At 43.7% G+C, this 24,497-nt stretch overlaps 1 protein-coding gene across 1 annotated transcript; it reads right to left on the bottom strand.

Annotated features, from left to right (window-relative positions):
• Window positions 1-15,632: 15,632 nt before the first annotated feature.
• On the bottom strand, window positions 15,633-21,442 carry LOC150005025 (5'(3')-deoxyribonucleotidase, mitochondrial-like). The gene is made up of 3 exons (XM_090283100.1): window positions 21,433-21,442; window positions 17,143-17,316; window positions 15,633-15,834 (listed from the first exon to the last, which is right to left on the bottom strand). Exons 1-3 carry the CDS (start codon window positions 21,440-21,442, stop codon window positions 15,692-15,694), a joined length of 327 nt encoding a protein of 108 aa, XP_090139226.1. The 3' UTR covers window positions 15,633-15,691.
• Between the last annotated feature and the right edge of the window lie 3,055 nt (window positions 21,443-24,497).

Genomic DNA, 24,497 nt, shown 5'->3' with positions numbered 1-24,497 from the left:
GGTGAAGGAAAGGAAACCAGGATTCAAATCAATGAATTGGAACATAAGGAAGAAATAAACAGTCAACCAGTACAGGAGGCAAAAACAAGAACTGAAAAAAATGAGGAGAGGCTTAGAAACCTCTGGGATAGCTTTAAATGTGCCAACATCTGAATCATAAGAGTGCCATAAAGAAAAGAGGAAGAGCAAGAAATAGAAAAAATATGTGAAAAAATAATGAAGGAAAACTTCCCTAATTTGGGGAAGGAAACAGACATACAGGTCCAGGAAGCATAAAGAATCACAAACAAACTAGACCCAGGGAAGACCACACCAAGACATATCATAATTAAAATGCTAAATGTTAAGGATACAGAGAGAATCTTAAAAGCAGCAAGAGAAAAGAAGAGAGTTATCTACAAAGGGGTACCTATAAGAATATCAGCTGATTTCTGAAAAGAAACTTTGCGGAGAAGAAGAGACTGGCAAAAAGTATTCAAAGTGATGAAAAGTAAGGACCTACAACCAAAACTACTCTATCCAGCAAAGCTATCATTTAGAATGGAAGGGCAGATAAAGTGCTTCCCAGACAAGGTAAAGCTAAAGGAGTCCATCATCACCAAGCCATTATTATATGAAATATTAAAGGGACTTATTTAAGAAAAAGAAGATCAAAACTACAAACATAAAAATGACAACAAAACCACAACTATCAACAACAGAATCTAAAAAATAAAAACAAAAACAAACTAAGCAGATATCCAGAGTGGGAACAGAATCATAGGTATGAAGAGCAGGTGGAGGGGTGTCAGCAGGGAGGGAGAAGGGAGGAGAAGGAGGGAAATGGTGCAGGAATTAAGCATAGCAGGAGGCTGCAGAATAGACAGAGGGATGCTAAGAATAGTACAGGAAAGGGTAAAGTCAAGGAAGTTATATGCACGACCATGGACATGAACTAAGGAAGTGGGACTGTTAGAGGGAGGGGGCAGAGGGGAGCATAGGGACAAGAAATTGGGACAACTGTAACAGCATAATCAATAAAACATACAAAAATTGTTTTGAAAAACAAAGAAGTGACACCTGTAAAGTGGTGATGGAAACATTCCAGATTTCTATATCCTACCAAAAAATATTTCTCAAAAAATAAAAGTGAATACAGTAAAGACATTTTTAGATAAATTAAGATTGAGAACATCTGCCGTCATGAAAATAATAAGTAAAGAAATGCTAAATAAAGTTCCTCAGACTAAAAGGAACTGACATCAGATAGAAATTCAAATCTACACAAAAACTGAAGAGAATTGGAAATGGTAAACATGTGTATAAAAACTAGATATTATACAAATCTTAATCCTTTAATAGGCATAAGACTATTTAAAACAAAAATTATAGCACTGCATGTTGCAGTCTTTAGAACATAAACATACTTTTGCCCACCCCTGTGTATATCTAGAAAAACCTTGACTATTATAAATTAAACAACATATTTCTAATAAAATTTGGGTCAAAGAAATATCAAAATAACAATTAGGAATAATAAAAACTGAATAATAATGCAAATATAATCAATATTTATGGATACAGCTAAAGAAAAAAATTAGCAGGAAATTCTTAGCTTTAAGTGCTATTATTAGAAAATTTTTAAAAGATTTAAAATAAACAAGCTAAGCTTCTACCTTAAGAATTTAGAAAAAAATAGGCAAATTAAGCTAAAGCAAGTATAAGAAAAGGATAATAAAAATAAGAACAGAAATCAATAACATAGAAAACAAATGATAGAGAAAATGAACAAAATGAAGAGTTCCTTTTTGGAAAGATTATTAAATTGAAAAACTCCAAGTAAGAGAGAGACAAATACACATTACCAATATCAGAAATTAAAGTAAGAGTATTATACAATTTTAGTAAACATTAAAAAATAAGAGATTATGAATACTATGCCAATATATTTAATAAGTTAGAAAAATAGGTAAGTTCCTTTAAAAACACAACTTACCAAAAATGACTATATAAAATATAAATAGTCCTATGACTAGTAGAGATACTGAAGTTGTAATTTAAAAATTCTACAAAGAAAACTCAAAAAATACATGATCTCACTGGTAAATTAAGAAAATAAAGAAATACCATTTGATTGTCTCAGTAACAACAGAAAATTACTTGACAAAATAACATCCATTAATAATTTTAAAACTAGGAACAGAAGGGATTTATAAAAGAAATATATCAAAAACTATGATCAAAATCATCGAAATTACATTCAACATCACACTAAAGGCAGAAGATTGTATATTTTTCCCTTAAGATTGGTTACAAAACCAGCATGTCCACTACCACCAACTCTTTTCAACATGAAAATAGTCCTGGTTGGTGTGTTAAGGAAGTAATTATGCTCAAATGACACAATTATGAAGAAATTCTTAAGAAGTCTACAATGAAATTATTAGGATTAGTAAGTGCATTTAGCAAGGTCATAGCATACATATCCGATATATAAAAGTCAAGTATAGCTGCAAACAACTGGAAAATGAAATATAAAAATTTGAATTACTATACAGTCAACAAATTATATTTTAGGGATAAATTTAACATAGGATGTGCAATGCAACTACCATTATAATGGCACCATTATTTTAGTAAAAAAATAGTAGCTTCTCGAAGCAGCAGAGGCCACATAGTAGAACTTAATAATCAGAAACAGGTTTGGTGTAATCACTATACTGGGAAACTGAGATGAAGAGGCTATCAAAATGTTCTGACTCTATGGGACTTTTGGCAAAGGGTAATTGATCACAGCATCACTGGGAACCATGTTGACAGCCTACTAAACAATCACTGTATCTATACAGCTGGAAATACTCTAGGTCTGGCAGGGAGAAGGCTGATAAATTACCTTACAGAAAGTTAGAGCTTACGTTGGTTCATAGGCAGTGGCTGACGATTTGGCTATAGCGTCAGTGTTTGGAAAGAAAATGATTGGGGGGAATAGTATGTGACTAGACCTCTCAAAATGGGCACAAACTGTAGATATTTGTATCCTGTGTGATTGATCACTCAGAAGGGGTTTTATAATCAGGTGAATAAAGTAGAATTTGTTGATGTCAGTCAACCTGTCTCCCCAGCCATGCAATGGTTGCTCAGTGAACTCCTGAATATAGTGACAAGGATGGAGGCTACCCATGAGCTCAGAATGGACCTCTCCCCACCAAACCTAACCTGCCTACACCACTGCTGAGCTGTGACCTACCAGCAGCAGAGATCAGTAGTGGAAGCCCAGCGTGGCACTCTGCCCTGGGGAACCGTCCAGGCAGCTGGTGTTAGAGTGCTTTCAGTGTTGTCCTTCCATCACAACGGGGCAACAACGTGACCTCACTGAAACAGGCCTTCTATTGACTATGGATCAGCCTCCTGTGTCCACAGCCATATGTGAAATGTTTATTCACCATCTCATTCAATCTCATAATATTGTTTCTGACCAAATAACTCATTTTCACCAGAAAAGAAATACAACAGTGGCTCGTGCTTATGGAAATCCAACTGGTCTTACCACATACCCCACCATCGAGAAGGAGCTAGACTAATAGAATCATAGCATGGCCTGCTGAAGACTCATTACAGAACCAGGTGGGAAACAATGCCTTGAAAAGTTGGGGTACTATCCTAAAGGATGTTTTTGAACCTACATCCAATACACAGTTTTCCCCATGGCCAGTGTACATGGGCCTGAGACTCAAAAGGTGAATGTTAGAGTAACCCTTCTCATTGTTACACCTAATCATTCACTTGCAGGATTTTAATTCCCTGCCGCTAGACCTTAGGGCTCTACTAGTTTAAAAAGTCTTATATCCCAAGGGGAAAATCTTGTCACTGGGTGACAACCATATTTTGCTTGAATTGGAAGTTGCAATTGAGATGTGGTCATGTTGGATTCTGCATGCTTGTGATCCAACAGGTGAAGAAGTGAATTACTCTTTTGCCTGGGATGGTTAATCCTAACTACTGAGGGGAGCTTAGGTGCTACAGAGAGTGTCCATGACTGGAACTCAAGTAGTGAACCCCTTCTACACAATAAAAACAGGTTTTGCAGAACTTGTTCAATAGACCTCTTTCAGATTGTTCAAATAAAAAACATTGGCCAGCCTTCGTTAAACAAGCTCAGGAATGTCACAGGATGAGGGTTCTAAATAGAAAGGCTGATGCTCCCTTTCTTATAATTCGCACAAGAAATGCCTGAGGTTCTGAGTGTAGTTTGAAGCTAACATAAAATGAATAGTTTGTTCACTTATTCTATCAAGGAACTTACTTTCTCGTGAAATTCAAGAATCTTTTATTGCAAATTAAACATGTAAATATGTCACAGAAAAAATGTGGCTCCCCATTGGGAGTATAAATGTCCCCCAAAGTGGTTAGTGAATTTAAAAAAGTAAACCAAGGTGATTTCATTTAAAAAAAAATTTTTTTAAGCAATACTTTGAAGAAACTGGTTCCCAACTTTGAGATACAGTTTATGTTTTAGTTAATCCACACTATTATAGCAAAAATACCATATACTGAGTGATCTAAACAGCAAACATTTATTTCTCAGCAATTCTCAGCAATTCAGTTCTGAAGGCTGAGAAGTCCAATATCAAGGCTCAGATTCTGTGTCTAGTGAGGGCCCAATCCTGGTTCCACAGGGGCCACCTTTTTGCTGCATCTTCACGTGGCAAAAGGGGCAAGGAAGTTCTCTGGGATCTCTTTTATAAGGGCACTAACCCCATTCAGGAAGGTTCCACCCTCATGTCCTATGCAACTCTTCAAGGCCCCATCTTCCTAATACCATCACATTAGGAATTAGGTTTCAACATATGAATTTGGAGGGACACAAACATTCAGTCTATAGCAGTTCCTAAGTGACTTTATATCTCCTTGAGCTTTACCACATCTTGATATTAACTCAAGAACTTCCAACTTGAGATCTCCCAAAATGAACTTAAATGGACTTCCTCAGGAAGAAAGAAGAAGCTCCCTAACACCAGAGGAGAAAAAGGAGAAGCTGAGGGAACAGTGAGTCCAAGATGTTGGGGGAGAGTTCATATATTTGAAGGGGCTAGAACAGATGACCTCTGAGGTTCATCCCAATCCTGCTGGTGTGAGTCCCTTCCTAGCAGGTAGGCTGAAGTCAACTTTCAGCCCTTTCTTCTCTTCACCTCTTCCCCCACTGCCCTAATCACTAATAAGACTTAACACTGTGACAAATAGGTGATAGGTTGTGATCTGGAAACCAAAGATCCATTTAATATTTTGTTTTGAGGCAGGTGCACAGAAATATGTTCTTATCCCAACATGTCACATGAATTTGTTTTATTAACCACAGACTTGCTCCTTCTGGATGACAGTCTCTGGAAAACTCTAACAGTGAATCCTCACTTGCTGTGACATTGTGTGAGACTCTGCAGAAACTCACTGATAGGCAAAAAGGACCCACAGGAGGCTATCCCTGTCATCCTCCTTCCGATTTCACCAATGAACAAACAGCTACTGTGAGCAATTAAGTGATTCATCCAAAGCTCTATAGCTAATTAGTAACAAAACTGAAATTTGGGACCACCAAGCCAGCTGCAAAGCCTCACCAGTGTGCCCCAACTGAAGGATCCAAATGACACTTGGTGTGCCGTGCACTGGGCTCTCCTGTCTCCGAGCAGAGAGGGTCACTGCTATATTTAGCACCCACCCCAAGCCAGGCATTGCACAAGATGCTCTATAGACTTTGCTCATTTAACTCACGCATCTATGTGGTAGGTATTATTTTAATTCCCATTTTGCCAATGGGAAAATTGAGTTTGGGAGCTAAAATGCTTACCTAAAGTAAGATGGATCTAAGAGGCAGAGACAGGATTCTCACCCAGATACGACTAACCCCCAAACGGTTTCCTTTACCTTTTACCAGGTTGCTCTGATCTACTTGTCCTCACAGGAACTTCCAGTTGCAGGTGTATTTACAGTGCAAACCGTTTATGGAGGAAGAAATAAAATGTTTCTCAAGAAAATCAGGATGCCACAGCCAATAATGACCTTAGAAGAAATATTACTACAAACTGCTGTATGATCCTGTGCTTTTAATAATTCTCTCAAGAGAAGATACGTTATGTTAGTTTATCATTTTAAATAAATTCTCAGCAAGCTATTTACCTGTCAGTCTATATCTGTGGAGACTATTTTTGTAACATCAGATAAACGAGCAATTAGAGACTTTAAAATGCTGTTAAATGTGGTGGAAGCTTGTAAACCTGAATTCCCAGGGACAGTAAATGTCACATCGAATGTCTCCAGTACACATTTCCTGTCTCCCCTTTGCTTCCGCAGCTGTACCATGACACTTCTCGTCCTACTCTGAGGATCCCTGCCTTCCAGCAGGATGTAAAGGAAATATTAGAGAACTAGGACAGAGGTCACTTGGTTATAGACCCAGATGTCCTTGGATGACCTTGACCAAGTCAACAATTCTCTCAGTTATTTGTTAATGAAATGAGAGGGTTCAAACTAGAATGTTATTAAAAGCTGTCCACACTCAGGCATTCTATGGTTTCATGAATCTATGACTTGGACTATGCATAGCTTCATTCTTTACAATATCCCCAGGCAGGAAGTTTCCTAGGCAAGTTTAGCCCTTGATAAATATTACTTGCCATTGTCATCATCATTATTATTTGATGAAGTTGGAAAGTCTTTCCCACTTCAAGCAGAACCAGGATCTAATATTCTACCATCAGAGACTCGTTTCTTTGGTTTTAGAGGGTTGCTAAATATTTCAGAGTGGAGAAATGCTTTCAGACAAGCTTCTGTTTTTAAGAAGCAGAAATCTCTTTTTAAAGTAAAACTCTTCAATGAGTTCCTATATACAAGATATTGAGTTTTTCTGGATAAAGTAGGGAATGGAGCAGGGATACCTGGCAGTTCCCTCACTTAGATTTCCTTCACTCTTACATGGGCCCTGAGGTACCACCTCAAAAACCTAGGATTCCTTGAAACACCATTCAAAACTCATTTCTCTTTAGAGGTTGAGATGAGTGATTGGGAATGGACAACTGTGGGGCAGGCACAGAGGTGGCCAAATCTAGAATGGGAGGGAGGAGAAAGAAACTAACCTTGATCGAGGGTCTTCTGTCCACCGTGTCTTTTGCTAGATTCTTTAAATGTTCACTAAGGGGAAAGTGCACACTGCATGTCTACAGAGCCCAGCACCCATATCGGGCCCCATCCCCAGTTCTCTACTGGAGACACTGCTCCGGCCGTTCTCCCCACCTCTCCTACCTGAGTCATCTCCTGCCTGGATCACAGCCACAGCTTCCCAGCTGCTTCCCCACCCATCTACAGTATGCTGACAACAGAGCCACTCCACCTGCAGTTTCCTATCAGGTTACCAGGGAAGCCAAAGTCTTTCACAGGCCACCAAGGGCTGCTCGATCTGAACCTGGTCCCACCTGACCTCCTCACCTGGTTCATTCCCTCACCATCTCTGCCAAAGCCACACTCTCGTCTTGCTGCTCCTGGAAAATCCAAGCACGGTCCAGCCACTGTGCCTTTGCACGGACTGTCCACTCTTCCTGGGATACTTTTCTGCAATGTCCACATGGCTCACTCCCTACAGCCTTCAAGCCTTCTCTCCAGTGACCCCTTCTCAGCAAGTTTCCGTGTGTAACAGTGCAGCCCGCCCACCAGCTTGGCACTCAATCTCCCTTTCTGTTATGGAAATTCATATGTTGAAGTCAAAACCTCCAGTAACTCCAAATGTGACCTTATAGGGCCATTGCCAATGTAATTAGTTAAGATGATGTCACACTGAAGTAGGGTGAGCCCCTAATCTGAGGGGAAAAAATGGACACCAAGACAGACATGCACAGAAGGAGAATATGCCATGTGAAGACGGGAGTGATGCTGCCACAAGCCAAGGAACCACGAGAAGCCATGAGCAGCTCCTGGAACAGACCCTTCCCTAGGGCCTTCACAGGGAGCCTGGCCTAACTAGGATTCTAATCTTAAACCTGTGGTCTCCAGCTCTGTGCCAATACGTTTCTGTGCTTATGCCACCCAGTCCGTGACACTTCGCTACAGCAGCCCTAAGAAACCCATATACTTCCCCTGCTCAGCTTTATCTTTTTTCCATGGAACTTTCTAATGTACCACACAATTTACTCACTTACTTCTATTATGTCTATTGTCTATCACCCCCTTCTACAATAGATACAATAACCAAAGTAGATCTTGTTCTACTTTGTTCACTGATGTATGTAACATAGTAAGCATTAAGTGAATGCTTTCCAATGAATGAATCGATTTACCTCCTTTCTTTTGGGTTCTTAAGAAACCATCATAAAATTCTACCTTATCCTTTTATGCCTTAACTCAGATTTATTTTCCTTAACTGACACCCAGTCCTGCTTTACCCACCCTCACTGCCTCTCCTCCCACCCGGAGAGACAGGAACAGCGTGTTGGTTTGGGTCTTGTGGTGAGAGGTGTGTGGCCCAAGAGGGTGCTGTTTTTCCAAAATGTTGACATATTTAAACTTCATAGTAGCCCTCTGAAGCAGGCATTGTAATCCCATTTCATGGATGAGGAAACCGAGATTCACAGAAGTTAAGAAACGTGCCCATAGCCCCCTGTGCGTAAAACACTTATGTGTCTTGCTCTTTCTCCTCCCCTCATTAGCATGACAGCTTCCCAGGGACAGGCACTGGGCACTGCCTAACTCTCTGCTGTGATACCATTGGCAGCAGCAAGGATGGGTCAGAGCACCGCCTGACCCTACAGCCCATGGTCTCACCACAGAGCCCACCTGCCAGCAGAATATGGGCCACAGCACAGCTTCCTCTGTTTTATCAGTCTTCCAGCAGCCTCTTCTCCCCACCATCCACCCAGAACACTTCCCACTCCCTGAGCCAGACCCCAACTAACCAGATTAACCCCCCGCTGGATATCCTCCCCGACATATGCACATGTAGAGCATTTGCCTTTATTTTATAATGAGTTTCATGCATTCATGTGTGCATCTTGCTTTTCTCGCTCAGCAGTGTTCATGAAAACTCCTCCAGAGAAACTGGTTTGGCTCTGAACTGTTCTTTTAATGACTGCCTGGCATCACGATTCATTCAGCCATATGTCATTGTTGGGTATTCAATTTATTTCCAGTACTTCTTCTCTTTTGTTAATGTCACTATGCTAACCTTACATAGATAATATCTATAAATAGACTCCCAGGAGTGAGCTCATTATATTAAAAAAGCAAATGTATATATGCTTCTATTTGTTATAATGGAACATTTCAAAAATATGAAAGTAAAGGAAATGGTATAATGAACCTCTATAAACCTGTGGCCCAGCTTCAGCAGCTATCAAATCATGGCCAGTCTGGCTTTATCTAATTCTTTCCCCACTTCCCCACAGTCTAGATTATTTGAGGGGAAAAAAAACAGATACTTTATTAGTTAATCTCTAAATATTTTTGCCTCTACCTCTAAAAGTTGAGGATCCTTTTAAATAACATAACCACAATACCATTATCAAACCTAAAAGAATAATACTCATTTCTTCCTATCATCCAGTCTTCCATTGTTCAAATTCCTTCCATTGAATCATAAATGAATATTTTTACAGTTTATTCAAATCAGGACCTTAATGAGGTTCAAGAATTACAATTGGTTAATATGTCTCTCATCTCTTCTGTCTCTTCTAATTTATAAATTTCCCCGCGCACGTGTTTGTGTGTGTGTGTGTGTGTGTGTGTGTGTCTGTGTCTGTGCGTCCCTTGCAATATCTCTTTTGAAAAAACCAGGGCATTTGTCCTGTAGTTTCCACAATCTGCATTTTGCAAATTGCCTCACCACAATATCAGCTGTTCCCCACAACTGATACTTACAAGTGTGATCAGATTTGGGTTAGAACTTTTTGCAGGAATATTTATAGGTAGTGTTGTGTACCTCTGTCAGGGGACACATAATGTCTGGTTGTCTCTCTTTTGGGCTAGCAGTCATAACTGATGAGCTCCCCTAGATTTATCTTTTCAGTAGGAATCACAATCAAATGGTAGCTTAATTTCATCATTCTTCATTTTTGAGCTGGGATACTTCTAGAAAGAGAAAAATTCCCTGTATCAACTCATTAATTTTCCTGAGATACAGTTTATAGAATAAAGTCTAGATAATTTATTCTTTTCCTTTATTTACCAGGCTTCAAAATAATGAGGTAGTTTCCTAGTATCCTCTCTAAATGAGAGTTGTTGGGATGTTTGTTATCTTCATGAACTCGTAGATTTTTAAATGTGGACTAAGGCTTAATAAACTCATTTTCTTTCTCTGGAAAAAATGACCTTGGGTTAACTTTCTAGCTCTGTTCCCCTGGAAACCTAATAAGGGTGGAATTTCATGTATGTTACCAGGCAACATTGCTTATGATAAAAATGACCACTAATTAGAAAACGACACCTGGCCTGGGAGAACTGTGAATTAACTATTAATGCCTAGTGGGAATCCATTGTTTGAGCTTTTCTAAATGCACTGCATTTTTGTAGCTGGGCTGTCCCTTGCTAGGACTCCTGAGAGCTACTTTCATAGATGAAATAAAACATATTGGCTCATAGGGGGAATGAGGCTTATAAACTAGAATGGCTTCCATACTCATTCTCTTTGGCAGAGTTCCCCCAAGAAACAGACTATGACATGGAGATTTATGCACAAGAGGGTTCAGGAGAAAGGCTCTTAGAAAGTTAAGGAAACAGAATTGTGCAGAGGAAAAAGCTAAACTACAATATGGTTGCAACTATGAACCTCTGCGGAGCCAACAGGACTTCCTTGGTAGCTGGGAAGGCCCTTTCAAGTTGTTTCAATCTAGGCAAGACCAATCCCTGAATAGGGGCATAATCTGAGCAAAGCAGCTTTCCACACCGCAAGCAATTCCCAGAGAAAGATTCAGATGTGAACTGTGAGCAGCCAATGCTACAGGCAACTGGCAAAATGAATATCTCTGTCTTGACAAGGATAGCTGGCCAGCGGACCACAGCATCAATATACCACTCATAGGGTCGCATTCCTTATACCTGAGCCATCATACCTGACCCCGGTCTGCTGTCGTGCTGTCCTCTCTGTCCTATGTCCTCCAGCAAAGCTAAGTAAATGGATGCCAAGGGGGTCTGTTCAGTTTTGTAAAATGTACAGCTATACCCATGGTTGTCTTATACATTTCCTGCCCCAGGCCTGAAATCACCTATTTCTCCAAAGAGCCCTGGCTCTTTTCTTTTAAAATATGTATTTTAAATTTTTTCAACTACAGTTTACATTTCATATTATTTTGTTTTAGTTTCAAATGTACTACATTGTGGTTAAACAATCATATACTTTACAAAGTATTCCCCCCAATATTTCCAGGACCCACCTGGCACCATACAGAGTTATTATGATATTATTGACTGTATTTCTTACACCCATGGCAGCAGTCACTTAGAAGAAGAGATTGGGGGGGCGGGGGGGGCAGCGTCTTGAGGATCTGATGCAGAGCACCCATTACAGCTTTGTCAGGAGCAGACCTGAGTCAGGGCTGGGAGCAAGCAGCAGCTGCCTGAGGCTCTAGAGCCCCTGCCCTTCACCAGGGTCCGGGCTGCGGGGAGGAAGCTGCTGCAGGAGGTGTGTAGGCAGACTTGGCTCTCTGCCCCCTTAGGCGCAGCTGTTTCTGGTGGTTGAGGGGCCATCCAGTGGAAGTGGGGTCTCAAAACTGACCTCAGGAGAACCAGCTGTCCCACCAGCGCCAGCAGGCACTGGCCCCGTGGCGCCAGCATGGAGGGACCGGTGGAGCGCACATGCCCTCACCACTGCCATCCCTGCGTGCAGGAAGTCGGCCTCTCAGCTCCAGACGCTCCTTGGGCAGGAGGTGGAGGAAGAGACTAAGAGGGCACCAGGTGGGATTAAAGTTGTCATCAGCAGAGTGAGGCCCCAGGGCAGAAATGAACAAGTAGCTTTTCTGCTCCCCTGCATCAAGGTCTGAAGGTCAATGTTGTTGGAGGGCAGGTAGGGCCAGGTGCCCCTGGTTTGCAGCTGTGCCCTGCGGCTAGCACGCACCCTACACGTGGGGGGGGCGGGGCACTGGCAGATCCCCTTCCCACTAGGAAGGCCAGGTTCGGGGGAAGATGCTGATCCCATTGGGTCACAGTCTGCAATGCTCTATACAGTCCAGAACTGGGGGTCTTGGAGGGTACCCGTAAGTCTAGGCCTGACGACTCTAAGCAGGAAGACGTGGAAAAAAGGGCATGAAAGAGCAGATGGGCAGAGCTGTTGTCGATGGGGAGGAAGAGGCAGAGCACACAAGCTGGGAAGAAGGCAGTGCTGCACTGCGCATTGGACACTGTCTCCCGGCCCTTGGACGGTGGCGGAGTCCTCATGTGAGCGGGGCGGCCAAGGAGCCAGCACCCCAGGTCTCACTTCCTTGCAGGGTCTCAGGCCCGGACTCTGGGAACAGCCCTGCTCGGGCCAGATGGCCTCTGGGCCACATGGTATGACTGCAAATACACTCTTCATCAGGACCGACCTGCAAAGCCCCCTACTCTGTCCCCCAAGGGATAAAGCCAGTCAAGGAGAGGTCACTGCTTTTGGCCAAGCCAAGAGTCCTTCCTTTCTAATATGGGGTGACCAAGCCCAGGCTCCTGAAGACCCAAGAGCCAGAAAGGCAAGACGCTATGCCAGCCCTGAGCCCCAGGCGCCTGTCCCTCATCTTTTTTACCTGACCTACTGCCAGGGAGCTCAAAAGTGCCTGTCACAGAGTCACAGACAGCTGAAAGGCCTGCCAGGCCCCCAGAGATGGAACAGTTAGGGGTTCCCTGCAAGGGGAGAGAAGGAGAGGGCAGTGGGGCAGCAGGAAGTGGAAGCGTGAGGGCCCTGGAGACAGGGTGAGAAAGCGTGGGAAGTGGTTGTTTCAGCTTCCGCTTTCTCATGGATTGAAAGGAACAAAAACTGAGCCTTGAACAGCCTGCTCCCTCCACACACAGCTCGTGGGATCCTACAGAATGGGGCCATTGCAGCAGAGCAGAGGGTGCGGGATGCACTCTGACCTAGGGGGTTGGGGAGGGTGCAGGCGGAGCAGGAGAAGTGGGAGGCCTGTGTGGGAGGGGTGCTGTGTGGGCGGCACTTGCTGAACTTGACCATCGGTGTGCAGTGTGGAGTCGGGGTGGCCCAGGGTCCCATTCCTCCTGGCCCCACCAGCAACCAGTGCTTGGGGCAGGGAAGCTGTGCCCTCTTAGGCTTCTCATGCTGCAGCGGGGTGGCCCAGGAGCTTGGTACTGGGGCCAGATGCCGAAGGATCTTGGAGTGGCAGCTAGAAGAGGCTACAACCTCAGACAACACAAGAAAAGCATTTATTTTTTTTTTTTTCACTTTTTCCCTCCCTCCCTCCCTCCCTGCCTCCCTTCCTTCCTTCCTATTTTTCTTTTTTTTTTTTTTTCAGATTTAATGTGTTTTATTGATTAAAATATTACATTTGTGCCAATTTCCCTTCCCTCTGCTCCCCTCCACCCGGTGGCCCCCCTCCCTCCAGTTGTCCCCCCCTTTTAGATTATGTCCATTAGTTGTGCATACAGTTCCTCCCAACCTCTCTCCGTCTATTCCATTCCCTCCTACCATGATCCCCAATTCCTATATCATCTCCCTCCCTCTCTCCACTCCCCCTCCCTGTTGACCTCCCCCCAATATGCTTCCCGTACCCACAGTTCCTTTTCCACTCTCGTTGCCTGTTTAGTTTGCCTTTGTTTCATCTCCCTAGCTTCTGTTTTTTAAACCAGTCCCTTTAACATCTCATATAACAGTGGTTTGGATCTAATGAACTCTTCCAGTTTTATTTTGTCCTGGAAACACTTTCTCTGTCCTTCTATTCTGAATGACAATTTCGCTGGATAGAGTATTCGTGGTTGTAGGTTTTGGATTTTCATTACTTTGAATATTTCTTGCCAGTCCCTTCTTGCCTGTAGGGTCTCTCTTGAGAAGTCAGCTGATAGTCTAATTGGGACCCCTTTGTACATAATTCTTTTCTTCTCTCTTGCTGCTTTTAGGATTCTCTCTTTATCTTTAATTTTTGACATTTTGATTATAATGTGTCTTGGAGTGGTTCTCCCTGGGTCCAGTCTCTTGGGAACTCTCCTTGCTTCCTGGACCTGCAAGTCTATTCCCTTCCCCAAGTCTGGGAAGTTCTCCTTTATTATATTTTCACTCAATTTTTCAAGTTCTAGTTCATCTTCCTCACTCTCTGGCAAACCAATGATTCTTATGTTGGGCCTTTTATAGCTGTCCCAGAGGTTTCTGATCCTCTCATTGTTGCTTCCCATTTCCTCTCGCTGCATTGGTTGACTGCTTGTTCCTTCTCCATATTCCAGTTTGTTGAAATGAACTCTGGATTTTTTTTCCTCACCATCTGTCTCATATGTGGTTTTGTTCCTTTCGTTATGAATGTTTTTCGCTTCTTTCTTATCTTTTTCCTGCTTTTTTGTGAATTCTGTAAGCCACCTGATAACAATGGCCCAGAACTGAGCCTCTGACAGATTTCTTATCTGTTCATCTGTCAGGTTCTCTATCTGTTGCCTGGTGAGTTGTGCTACCGGGATTTCTATAGTTGTCTGCCTCATTTTGACAGATGCGTTTTGTTTTCTTGGGCCGGCTGTCGGGGGCAGTGCCTGTGTACGCGTCACAATTCAGCGACTGGTGCCTGTCTGCGACCTATTTCGCAGCCCTGTGGTGCTTTCTTTGGGGGCGAGGGTCCAAGATGGATTCACACAGTTATTCAGCTGGGAGACCAGGATCCGTCCTCCCGCCCCCCTGGGCCTCACTGTTCAAGGCGATGCGGTGGCCGCTCTCCCCAGCTCCGGAGCCGCGCACCGCCAGGGGCTTGACTGCCGCCGGGATTTTTCGCCGCTCCAGGTGCGACCGCAAACAGCACTGCCCTCTTTAACTCTTACCTGCCCAAATGGCACCGCTGGTTTATAACTTCATATGTTGGACTTCCGTGTAGTTTTATTTTCTGGAATTTCTAGTTATCCTTTGTTTTCAAGTAGTTGTATTCCTCTCTAGTTGTAGAGGGAGACCTAGCGTGTCCGTCTAAGCCTCCATCTTGGCCGGAAGTCCAGAAAAGCATTTATTTTTTTAACAAACATTCAAGCCTGATGACTCTGCTGGGTCCTGAGTGGGACCTGGGACAAGGGTCAAGGGCCCTCTGAGCTGGTCAAAGGCAGAGCTGCACGTGTGGCCCTGGAGCTCAGTGAGAGTTTGCTGAATGCATGGCGGGGCACTGGGGACCCCAGACTGGGCAGGCAAGGGGCTGTGGCTGAGAACGTGAGGGGTCACACCACCTGATCCTGCTTAGTATCCTCACTGATGTGCTGCCAGTCTGGGAAAGCAGGCACACCCTGAGAGACGGGCAGGGCTGATGGTCCTCTGAACGATGCCCTAGCCCCCCACCTGGAGCAGGCTGGCAGCGGCCCGAGGCCAGCCTGTGCCACCCGGCTGCTGGAGTGTTGCCAAGTGCTCCCGGGCCAGTCCTGCTGAGATCGGTTTAAGGCCTGGCGGGGCTGGGAAAAGGGAGGAGACATGCAATGGGCCTGGGGCATCTGAGAGGGAGCCCTAAGACCAGAGCACTAGGCCCCCAGACCCTGAGCTGTGAGCCCTAAGCCAGGGCGCCACGGAGGGGCCTGGAGCACCATCCCCTCAGCAGGGCCGCTTGCTGTCCAGAAGGGCCTTCCAGTCGTCCGCCCACGAGTGCAGCCTGCGGCTGGGGGGCTGCAGCGGCAGGTGCCGGTTGTGGCAGGCTGTGAAGAGGATGTGCTCCCAGCTGGGGTTGGGCTCGGCCCCTGTGGGTGGGAAAGCAGCACTCAGTCTAATGCCTGCAGCCCGGAGAGGCCACCTGGCACCAGTTCCCCTGGGCCTCCTGTCAAACAGCTCACCTCTGAGGCTTGGTCTCCCAGCCAGCTCAGTGGTGACTGCACAGGCCCCCGTCCCACGGGGGCCACGGGACTGAATGAGGCGGCCCCCACCGAGCACCAGCACAGCACACCCTGGGCCCCGCAAACAGTGACTGTGGTGCTTGCTGTCACCATGGTTACTGTGGAGGCCGCGCCCTGCTGCCCCCTGCCCTTCCTCTCCACTCCCAGTCCTCCCAACAACGGCCAGCGCCAGCTGCTGACCATGGGCCCCGCGAGGCCTCTCCCCCAAGCTTCAATCCACTTGTCCACATGGCACTGCCCCCTGGGTTATGGCCTGGCCCCCAGCTCCTTCTGCACAGGCCTCTTCCCTGCTCCCCATAGCTGGAGATGGAAGTCGAGGGGGTCTCTGGGACCCTGTCACAGTCCCGGCTGGCATGCACCCTGACAATCTTTGAGAAACTGCCTGGTTTGGGAGGTCAGGGGTGGGCGCACCACGCTTCTGCCCTCTGGGAACAGAGGCTGGCCCAGAGGTGGGCGAGTTTCTCAAAGCAGCTCAAAAAGCTGTTAGGGAGAAGTATTCTGTGTTTTCCCACTGAGGAGCCCAAAGGGTAAGACTTAACCCTGACACTGAAGGCTACCAGGAGGAGAGAGCCTGTCAGGAGATAAAGACACCGACTCTGACTGATGTTGTCTGGATGTCTAGATTCAGCCATGCCTGAAGGCCTCCTGCCCTACCTTCCCAGTTAGGGGGACCAATAATTTCCTCTCTCCTTTTAAAGCCAGTTTAAGGTTTGTTTGTTTGTTTGCTTTTGGGAGGGGGCATCCATAAGCAAAAGGGACAAATAAAGCTCCCAAAACACCTTCGACTAGAGAAATTAGGCTCCGTTTTTCTGTTTTATGTATTAGATTCAGTTCAAATTGCCTTTAGAAAAAAAGAGGGGTTCTGACGAAAACAAACATCTGGAGGCCAGAGCTGGGCCTTCATTTAACATGAGGGAGGCAACGCTCCCAGGTGTAAGGGACTCACCTGCAGCTGCCCAGTGAGTTCTGCACCAAGCTGGCCTGGCTCCCGGTCAGACACGGAGGAACCTTGTCTTCCCAACAAGGAAGGGGCCCAGCGCCAGGCCCAAGGCTGGACGCCTGACACACGGCTGCTGCCTAAGTGGGGGCCGCTCGGGACAGGTGCCGTGAGGCTCCCAGCGTCCGTACTCATCCTTACCTGCCCAGGCCACTTGCCTGTGATGTCCGGCCAGTCATCTATGAGAAGGTCAGCAGAGACCACGGTCTTGTCTCTGGTCAGCACAACCTGCTCCAGAAAGTCGGGGCCGAAGTGCTTCTCCACCCAGGCATACTGCAGCATGGACAGGCAGAGGGGAAGGAAGTGCGTCAGGCCGGGCCCAGCCAGGCTTTCTGCAGGACCCAGGACCAGTGAGGGGGGCGCGGTCACCCCACTGGCAGCAGAGGACTGGCACACAGCAAGAGGGCAGCTGGGACCCAGACTGCCCACCCCCAGCTCCAGCGCTGCACCGCTCCTCCCGATACACGATACATGACACACGATACACGACACACGACTGGCGGCTGCCTCCCTCGCCGCAGCACGACCTGTGAATGGCTGGCACAGGCTCTAGGAACGCAGGAAATGGACAGAGATCAGAGGTGCATTGAAACACTTGGTGCATGACACTCGGGAAAGCGCTACCAAGAGGGTCTGCAGAGACCCTGAGCCAGCCAGTCCGCCCACCCTGCCTGAGTGAGCCGCGAGGGCTTTCTTCAGGACTCTGTAAGGTACAGGAGAGCCTTTCTCCCGGCCCAGCAAGCTCCCGATGCGAAAGCCGCCACTGCCTCGGCCTTCCCTACCTTACACCCTCTGTCCTTCCTCGCAGGGGTTACAGGCACAGCTGTGTGCCTGTGGCTTTACTTGTTTCACATCTTGCTGCCCCACTTGACTTTCTTCCCCTTGAGGTCAGGGACCGTGTCCCAATGAATACTTGTTGAATGACCAAACCAACCAAAAGCAAGCATGACAAGAAGAAATACGTCCGTTTGGGCCAGGTCTGACTCAGAAGGCCTCATGGCCAGGATCACAGCGTGGTCCCACGTGGTCTGTTGGCCATAGGGTGCCCTCCTGCCTCTCTGGCCCAGTTCTGGGTTCCCCGAGCATCACTGTTAGAGCCAGGATGCACAAACTATCTATGGAGAAGAATCAGCTTTTTCGTTTTGTAACTTCCAATTGATCCTGGACCGATAACTTCCGTAAGATCTGAAACCCAGTCATGTCTGGATGCAGCATCCACGTCAAAGTTTTGAACTGCAGACACCGATTTCTGCATTCCTCCCTCTGGGCCAGCACTGTCGCTAGACCATGAGGGGAGCAGCTCTAAACAGCAGATTTTATTTAGGAAAATGACACCAGCTTTATACCTTCCAAGGCTCACGGTGGCGAACAGATTCTCTACAGATAAAGAGGCTCAGAGAGGTTCAGCGAGGGGCAGAGCACCAAAGAACACGGGTCTGCACCTCGAGCCGCCCCCCACGCCCTGCCTCACAGCCCCCAAGCCCCTGAGCTCCCACCTGCCCCTGGGCCTCTAGTCCTCCCCCACCAACCAGGGCCACAACCTAGTGTGGCCACTTCCCCTCAACTGGCAGTGCTGGCTTTCCATCAGTGAGTCTCCTCTGCAGCACGTTGCCCAGGCCGCGGCACGGTAAAATGGGCGGTAACCGTGCTCCTTCAAGGGACTCCTTTGGAGATTAAATGGGATGATGTGCGTGCAAGTCTTGGCATGGCACGCAGCACCTAGGAAGTGCTCAGTCAAGGCAGCGGGACAACAGGTTCTAGCTTCGGTCTCCCCCTCGCCTGCGGTTTGGATGCACCTGAGCCACAGGGCCTCAGGCAAGTCTCTAGCTAAGCCTCAGTGTTCCACAGTGTTGTTGCATGACTAAGTTAAACAAAACCTAGGGAGGGTATAGTAAGCACTCAATAAATGTTAATATTATAACTACACTTCAATAGCCCCAAATAATATATAAAAGCTACTCATACTAATCAGTTTGGCAACGGAGTAGGATATAAAGTCAAAATACAAAAATCACTTGTATTTCTATAGAGTTGATATTGAAATGAAACAATACCACTTACAACAGCGCCAAAAATATGAAACAGGCTGGCTGTACACTTATGGTTAAGATGGTAAATTTATGCCAAGTATACTTTACCACAATCTTTAAACATTTAAAAAATAAAGAATTACAAAAATAAGTTCTAGGAAAAAAAACCCACCATGAAATAAGGATTAAACTGAACAAAATATGTGCAAGACCTGTATACTAAAAACTTCTTATAAGATCTAAGTGGGAATGTGTAAGTGCTCGTGGGTCAGAAGATTCAGCGCTGTCAGGCTCCATAGTCAGGGTGCAGACGCAGATTCCAGCCAGGCTGTAGAAACTGCAAGCTGATTCTACAATTTAGATAGAAATATCAAGGACCGAAATAGCCAAAACAATTTTTAAATGAAGAATAAAGTTGGAGAACTTAAAAGAATTATTATTAAAACTATGTTTAAAAAGACTTACTATAAAATTAGAGTAACCTGGGCTGTGGTATTCACACAAGGGCAGCTATTTAGATCAAAGGAACAGGATGTTTTTGAGAAAGAGACACACGATGCCAAGGTAACTCAACAGCAGAAGGGTGGGCTTTCCAACAGAGGAGCAACTGGGCATCCACAGGGAAAATTACTCTACAAAAGCCTCTGCTTTTAACTCCTACCATATAGAGAGAGTAACTCAAATAGGATAATTACCTAAATATAAAATCTAAAACTATAAATGCTGCTCTTCAAAAATACTGTTAAGAAAATGAAAAGACAAGCCACAGACTAGGATAAAGTATTTACAAAATACATTATCTGATAAAGAACGTGTATCTAGAATATATAAAGAACTCTCATTATTAAGAAAATAAACAAGCCAATGAAAAATTAGTCCAAAAATGTGAACGTTTCATCAAAGGAGGCATACAAAGGGCAAATAAGCAAGCACATGATGTTCAACATCATGACTCATTAGGGAAATGCAAATGAAAACCAAAGCTGGATACCACAAGACACCCGCCAGAGCAGCTGAAATGAAAAAGACTGGCAACACCACGTGACCAGAGGAACAGGAAGCAACTAGACAGCTCATGCGCTGCGGGTGGAAATGCAAGAGGGCCTCACACCTTTTAAAACCAGCTGGACAGCTGCTTATAACCACGTCAGTTAAACACACACCTACCATGCCACGCAGTCATCCCGCTCTAGTTGTCTACCCTGCTAGATAAAAGTCCATGCCTACCCAAAGACATGGACATAAATCTTTATAAGAACTTTATTCACAAACGCCCAAAACTGGCACAACCCAAATGTCCACAAACTGGCCAATGTATAAGTTGTGGTAGAGCCACAGAACAGAAGGCTCCTCAACAATAAAAAGGAATAAACTTCTGATACACGCAACGCCGTGGATGAACCTTAGAAGTATTATGCTCCATGAAAGTCAGCCACAAGGCTCCATACTTTATGATTCCACTTATATGGCATTCTGGGAACGGCAGAAACTACAGGCATGGAGAACACAGCCGTAGCTCACCCATACCAACCGTACCCAGCAAAGGGGTGGGGAGAGGGGAAGGAACTCGCTGCAAAGCGAGTGCTTTTTTAAAAAAACAAGACTTTATTTTTTAATGTTATTGAATTTTATTGGGATGACATTGGTTATAAGATTATGTAAGTTTCAAGGGTCATATGCTAAGAGTATGTTTAGTTTCATGAGAAACTGTTGAACGGCCTCCCAGTGTCTGTACCAATGTGCACTCCCACCAGCAATGAACCCAAGTTCCTGTTGCTCCACGTCCTCTCCAGAACTTGGTGTCTTCAGTGCCCTGGACTTGAGCCATGCTCATAAGTGTGAGTATTGTCTCATTGTTGTTTCATGTTGCATTTCCCTGATGACATATGATGATGAACATCCTTTCATATGCTTAATTGCCATCTGAGTATCTTCTTTGGTGAAGTGTCTGTTCATGTCTTTGGTCCATTTTTTACAGCAGGCTGTCCATTTTCTTACTGTTGAGTTTCAAGACCCCTTTCTATATCTTGGATAACAGTACTCTATCAGTTATATCTTTTGCAAATATGTTCTCCTAGTCCATGGCTCATCTTCTCATTCCCTTGACAATGTCTTTTGCAGAACCAAACTTTTTAATTTTAAAGAAGTACATCTTATGAATTATATTTTTTTAATTTTTCAATTACAGTTGATATTCAATATTATTTTATACTAGTTTTAGGTGTACAGCATACTGGTAAGACACAATTTACAAAGTGACCCCCCCCCCACAATAAGTCTAGTACTCACCTGGCACCATATATAGTTATTATGGTGTTATTAATTATATTCTCGATGCTGTACTTTACATCGCTGTGATAAATTATTTCTTTCATGGACTGTGTCTTTGGTATTCTATCTAAGGAGTCATCGCCATACCTGAGGTCATCTAGGTTTTTTCCTATGTTATTTTCTAGGAGTTTTAGTTTTGTTTTTTGCATTTAGGTCTATGGTCTATTTTGAGTTGCTTTTTGTGAAAGGTGTAAGATGTGTAAGGTCTGTGTATAGATTGTTTTTTTTTTTTTTTTTTTTTTGCATGTGGATATACAGTTGTTTGAGCTATACTTGTTGAAAAGACTATGCCTGCTTCATGGTATAGCCTCTGATCCTTGTCAAAGACCAGCTGACTTTATTTATGTGGGTCTGTTTCTGGGCTCTCTGTTCCACTCCACTGATCTATTTGTCCATTCTTTCACCAGTGCCACATGGTCTTGATTTATTGTAGCTTTACAGTAAGTCTTGAAGTCAAGTAGCATTCGTCCTTCAACTTTGTTCTTCTCATTCAATATTGTATTGGCTCTTCGATTTTTTTGCCTTTCCACATAAACTTTAAAATCAGTTTGTAGATATCTACAAAATAATTCACTGGGATTTTGACTGGATTGAGTCTATAGATCAGGCTGGGAAGAACTGACACATTGACAATATTGTCTTCCTATCCATGAACATGAAACATTTCTCCATTTAGTTATTATTTCAATTCCTTCATCAGGGTTTTGCATGATAGTTTTTCTCATATAGATCTTGTACATATTTTGTTAGATTTATATATGAGTATTTCATTTTTGGAGCGGTAATATAAATGGTATTGTTTAATGGTATGCTATAAGATATGATTTTTCTTGGTTCAGGTATACTTTAAATTCCTAAAACTCCAAGGAAAAAATTGAATGAAAAGGTCAGTAATATTTAAAAAATCAAATTATTAAAAGTTATGACTGCATGTGTATAATTATCCATCTGTTCTCAAAATTCGTGTTTCTCTCTTCATTACTTTTTTTTGATATCTAAATATTTGTGTCATATCATAAGCAAATAACTGGATAAAAGAGTCCCCTTGGAATAAAATTTGCTGAAGGTATATATTGTTATTTGAGGAGTATACTTCTGAGGAAGAATGGTAGTTATTCAGAATCTCTCAGAGTAAAGTGTTTACTTTTTATGAGCTAATAATGGCCTTCAAAAGCATTTTATTTACTTATAAAATTTGCTTTATTTGAAACCTAAATAATGGAGAAGCTAGAGATCTGTTTGTTTTCCATCCACTAAGGGAACTTTTCTGGAAATTTACTGGGGAAATTGAGGCTCAAGGTTTAACCTTATGTTGCTGGGCTACTGTTTATTTTCCATGATGTAGGGCACATCAGAGAAGGAGAACTCTGACTCCAAAAAACCTCCGCTGCCTTGCGGCATACCTCTTCAGGGGAAAGGCTAAGGGAGTAAACCCCGACAGAAAATCCGGAGCCGGAGTCCCTAAGGCGGTTCGACGTTGTAGTCAACACCGGCAACTCCTGCGGCGCACCTGAAGCCAAGCTGTATTGACTCCGTCTTTCCCTTGGACCCTTCAGCTGCGAAGAGGGGGGGGGTCTGCTGCATGGGCAACAGCAGACCCTCCATATCACCCTGCCCAGGCTCTGTAGCTTCAGCTTCACTGGAGAGGACACTCCAGCGTCATCGCAAGATGTCGATTCAACACAGGAGGAGACAGATACCGTGTCACTCCCGAGTCGGACTGCACAGCCATTTTCGGCGGTGCAGATAGACTCTTAAGAAGCTACACCATCGTCTCTCAAGACGGATGGCTGCCGACGATTTCTTATAATGTACCAAAGAGCCCTGGTTCCTTTTAGTGATATTCAGTGACCACAATCTGGAAGACAAGGGAGCTCATTACTTACCCTTGGGCAACTCATGGCTTCTTAGCCTTTTCAGTGGCCAGAGTTAAGAAATACATTTTTCAAATAATATATGTCATGAGTTGATATTAGTATTTCCAATTCAAATTCAAGACTAAAGATTTTCTTAACTTCAGCAGTCATCCATGTATGTCCTTTTTACCATGGCAAAAAACTGTAATTCTTGTTGATACCAACATAATTCCTCATTTGCTTTATTTATGCAACACACACCACACTTTCAGAATAATAATAACAACACTATCCCCATGGAGAGTACAATCAAATCATTGTATTTTAAACTAACAAAATAATTTGTCTTTGTATGACTGTGTCACCAATTTAATTTACGGGTTCACTTGTTTTATTTTGCTTGAATTTTTAAAATTAACCTTTTTAGTTTAATTTTGTTGTATAATTATGTAAAATAGTTAAGTGGCTTTAAAATCAATTTGATAAATTAAAATACATAGTCCCCACAACCTTATTTCTGTGCTTCCTCATAAGTCTAAGTTGTTGGTTTATCTTATCAACAACTTAAGACATTTTCTGAGATGAATGGTAGCATATTATACACACATCTCTACACCTGGCTTTTGCACTCAATAGTATATTTTAGAAATTATTTTGAAACAGTCAACAGAGTGTAGATTGGTTTATTTGCTCAGCTCCCTATTGATAAATATTTGGACTGTTTCTATTTTTAGACTATCATAATGAATGAATGAATCTTTGTATTTTTGTGGTTGTATCTTTGGGAAATATTCTTAGAATTGTTGAATCAACAGATGTAATTTTGAGAGTTATCATCAAATTCCCCTCCATGATATTTGTGCCATTTATAACATTCTCCAACAATACATGAGAACTGCTATTCCCCTAGAGCTTTGCCAACAAATTGTTCTCAATTTTTAGAAATGTTGGTCATCTGACAAGTGACACATGGTATCTCAGTGCATGTCTATTTTGCATTTCACTTAGTATAAACAAAGATAAGTGACTTTATATATGATTAAAGGCTATTAATATTTTTTCTGTAAACTTCATATTTTAGTTCATTTTTCTGTAGAAAACTTGATCTTTTCCACCTAGAATTTTTGGAAGCTCTTTAGATGTTTAAGATAGCAAATCTTTGCCTATGATATAGATTATACATTTTTTCCAATTTGTCATTTCCCTCTCTACTTCATTAAAGATTGGTGAGTTTTGGACTCTTGTAGATTTTTTTGTTTTGTTTTGTTAGTTCAATCCTTTAAAATATTTTCATTA

This window comes from Furipterus horrens, unplaced genomic scaffold, assembly GCF_987537825.1.
Source record: "Furipterus horrens unplaced genomic scaffold, mFurHor1.1.pri manual_scaffold_7, whole genome shotgun sequence".
In the NCBI taxonomy this organism is placed as follows: domain Eukaryota; kingdom Metazoa; phylum Chordata; class Mammalia; order Chiroptera; family Furipteridae; genus Furipterus; species Furipterus horrens.
This window is presented reverse-complemented; position numbering and strand designations above follow the sequence as displayed.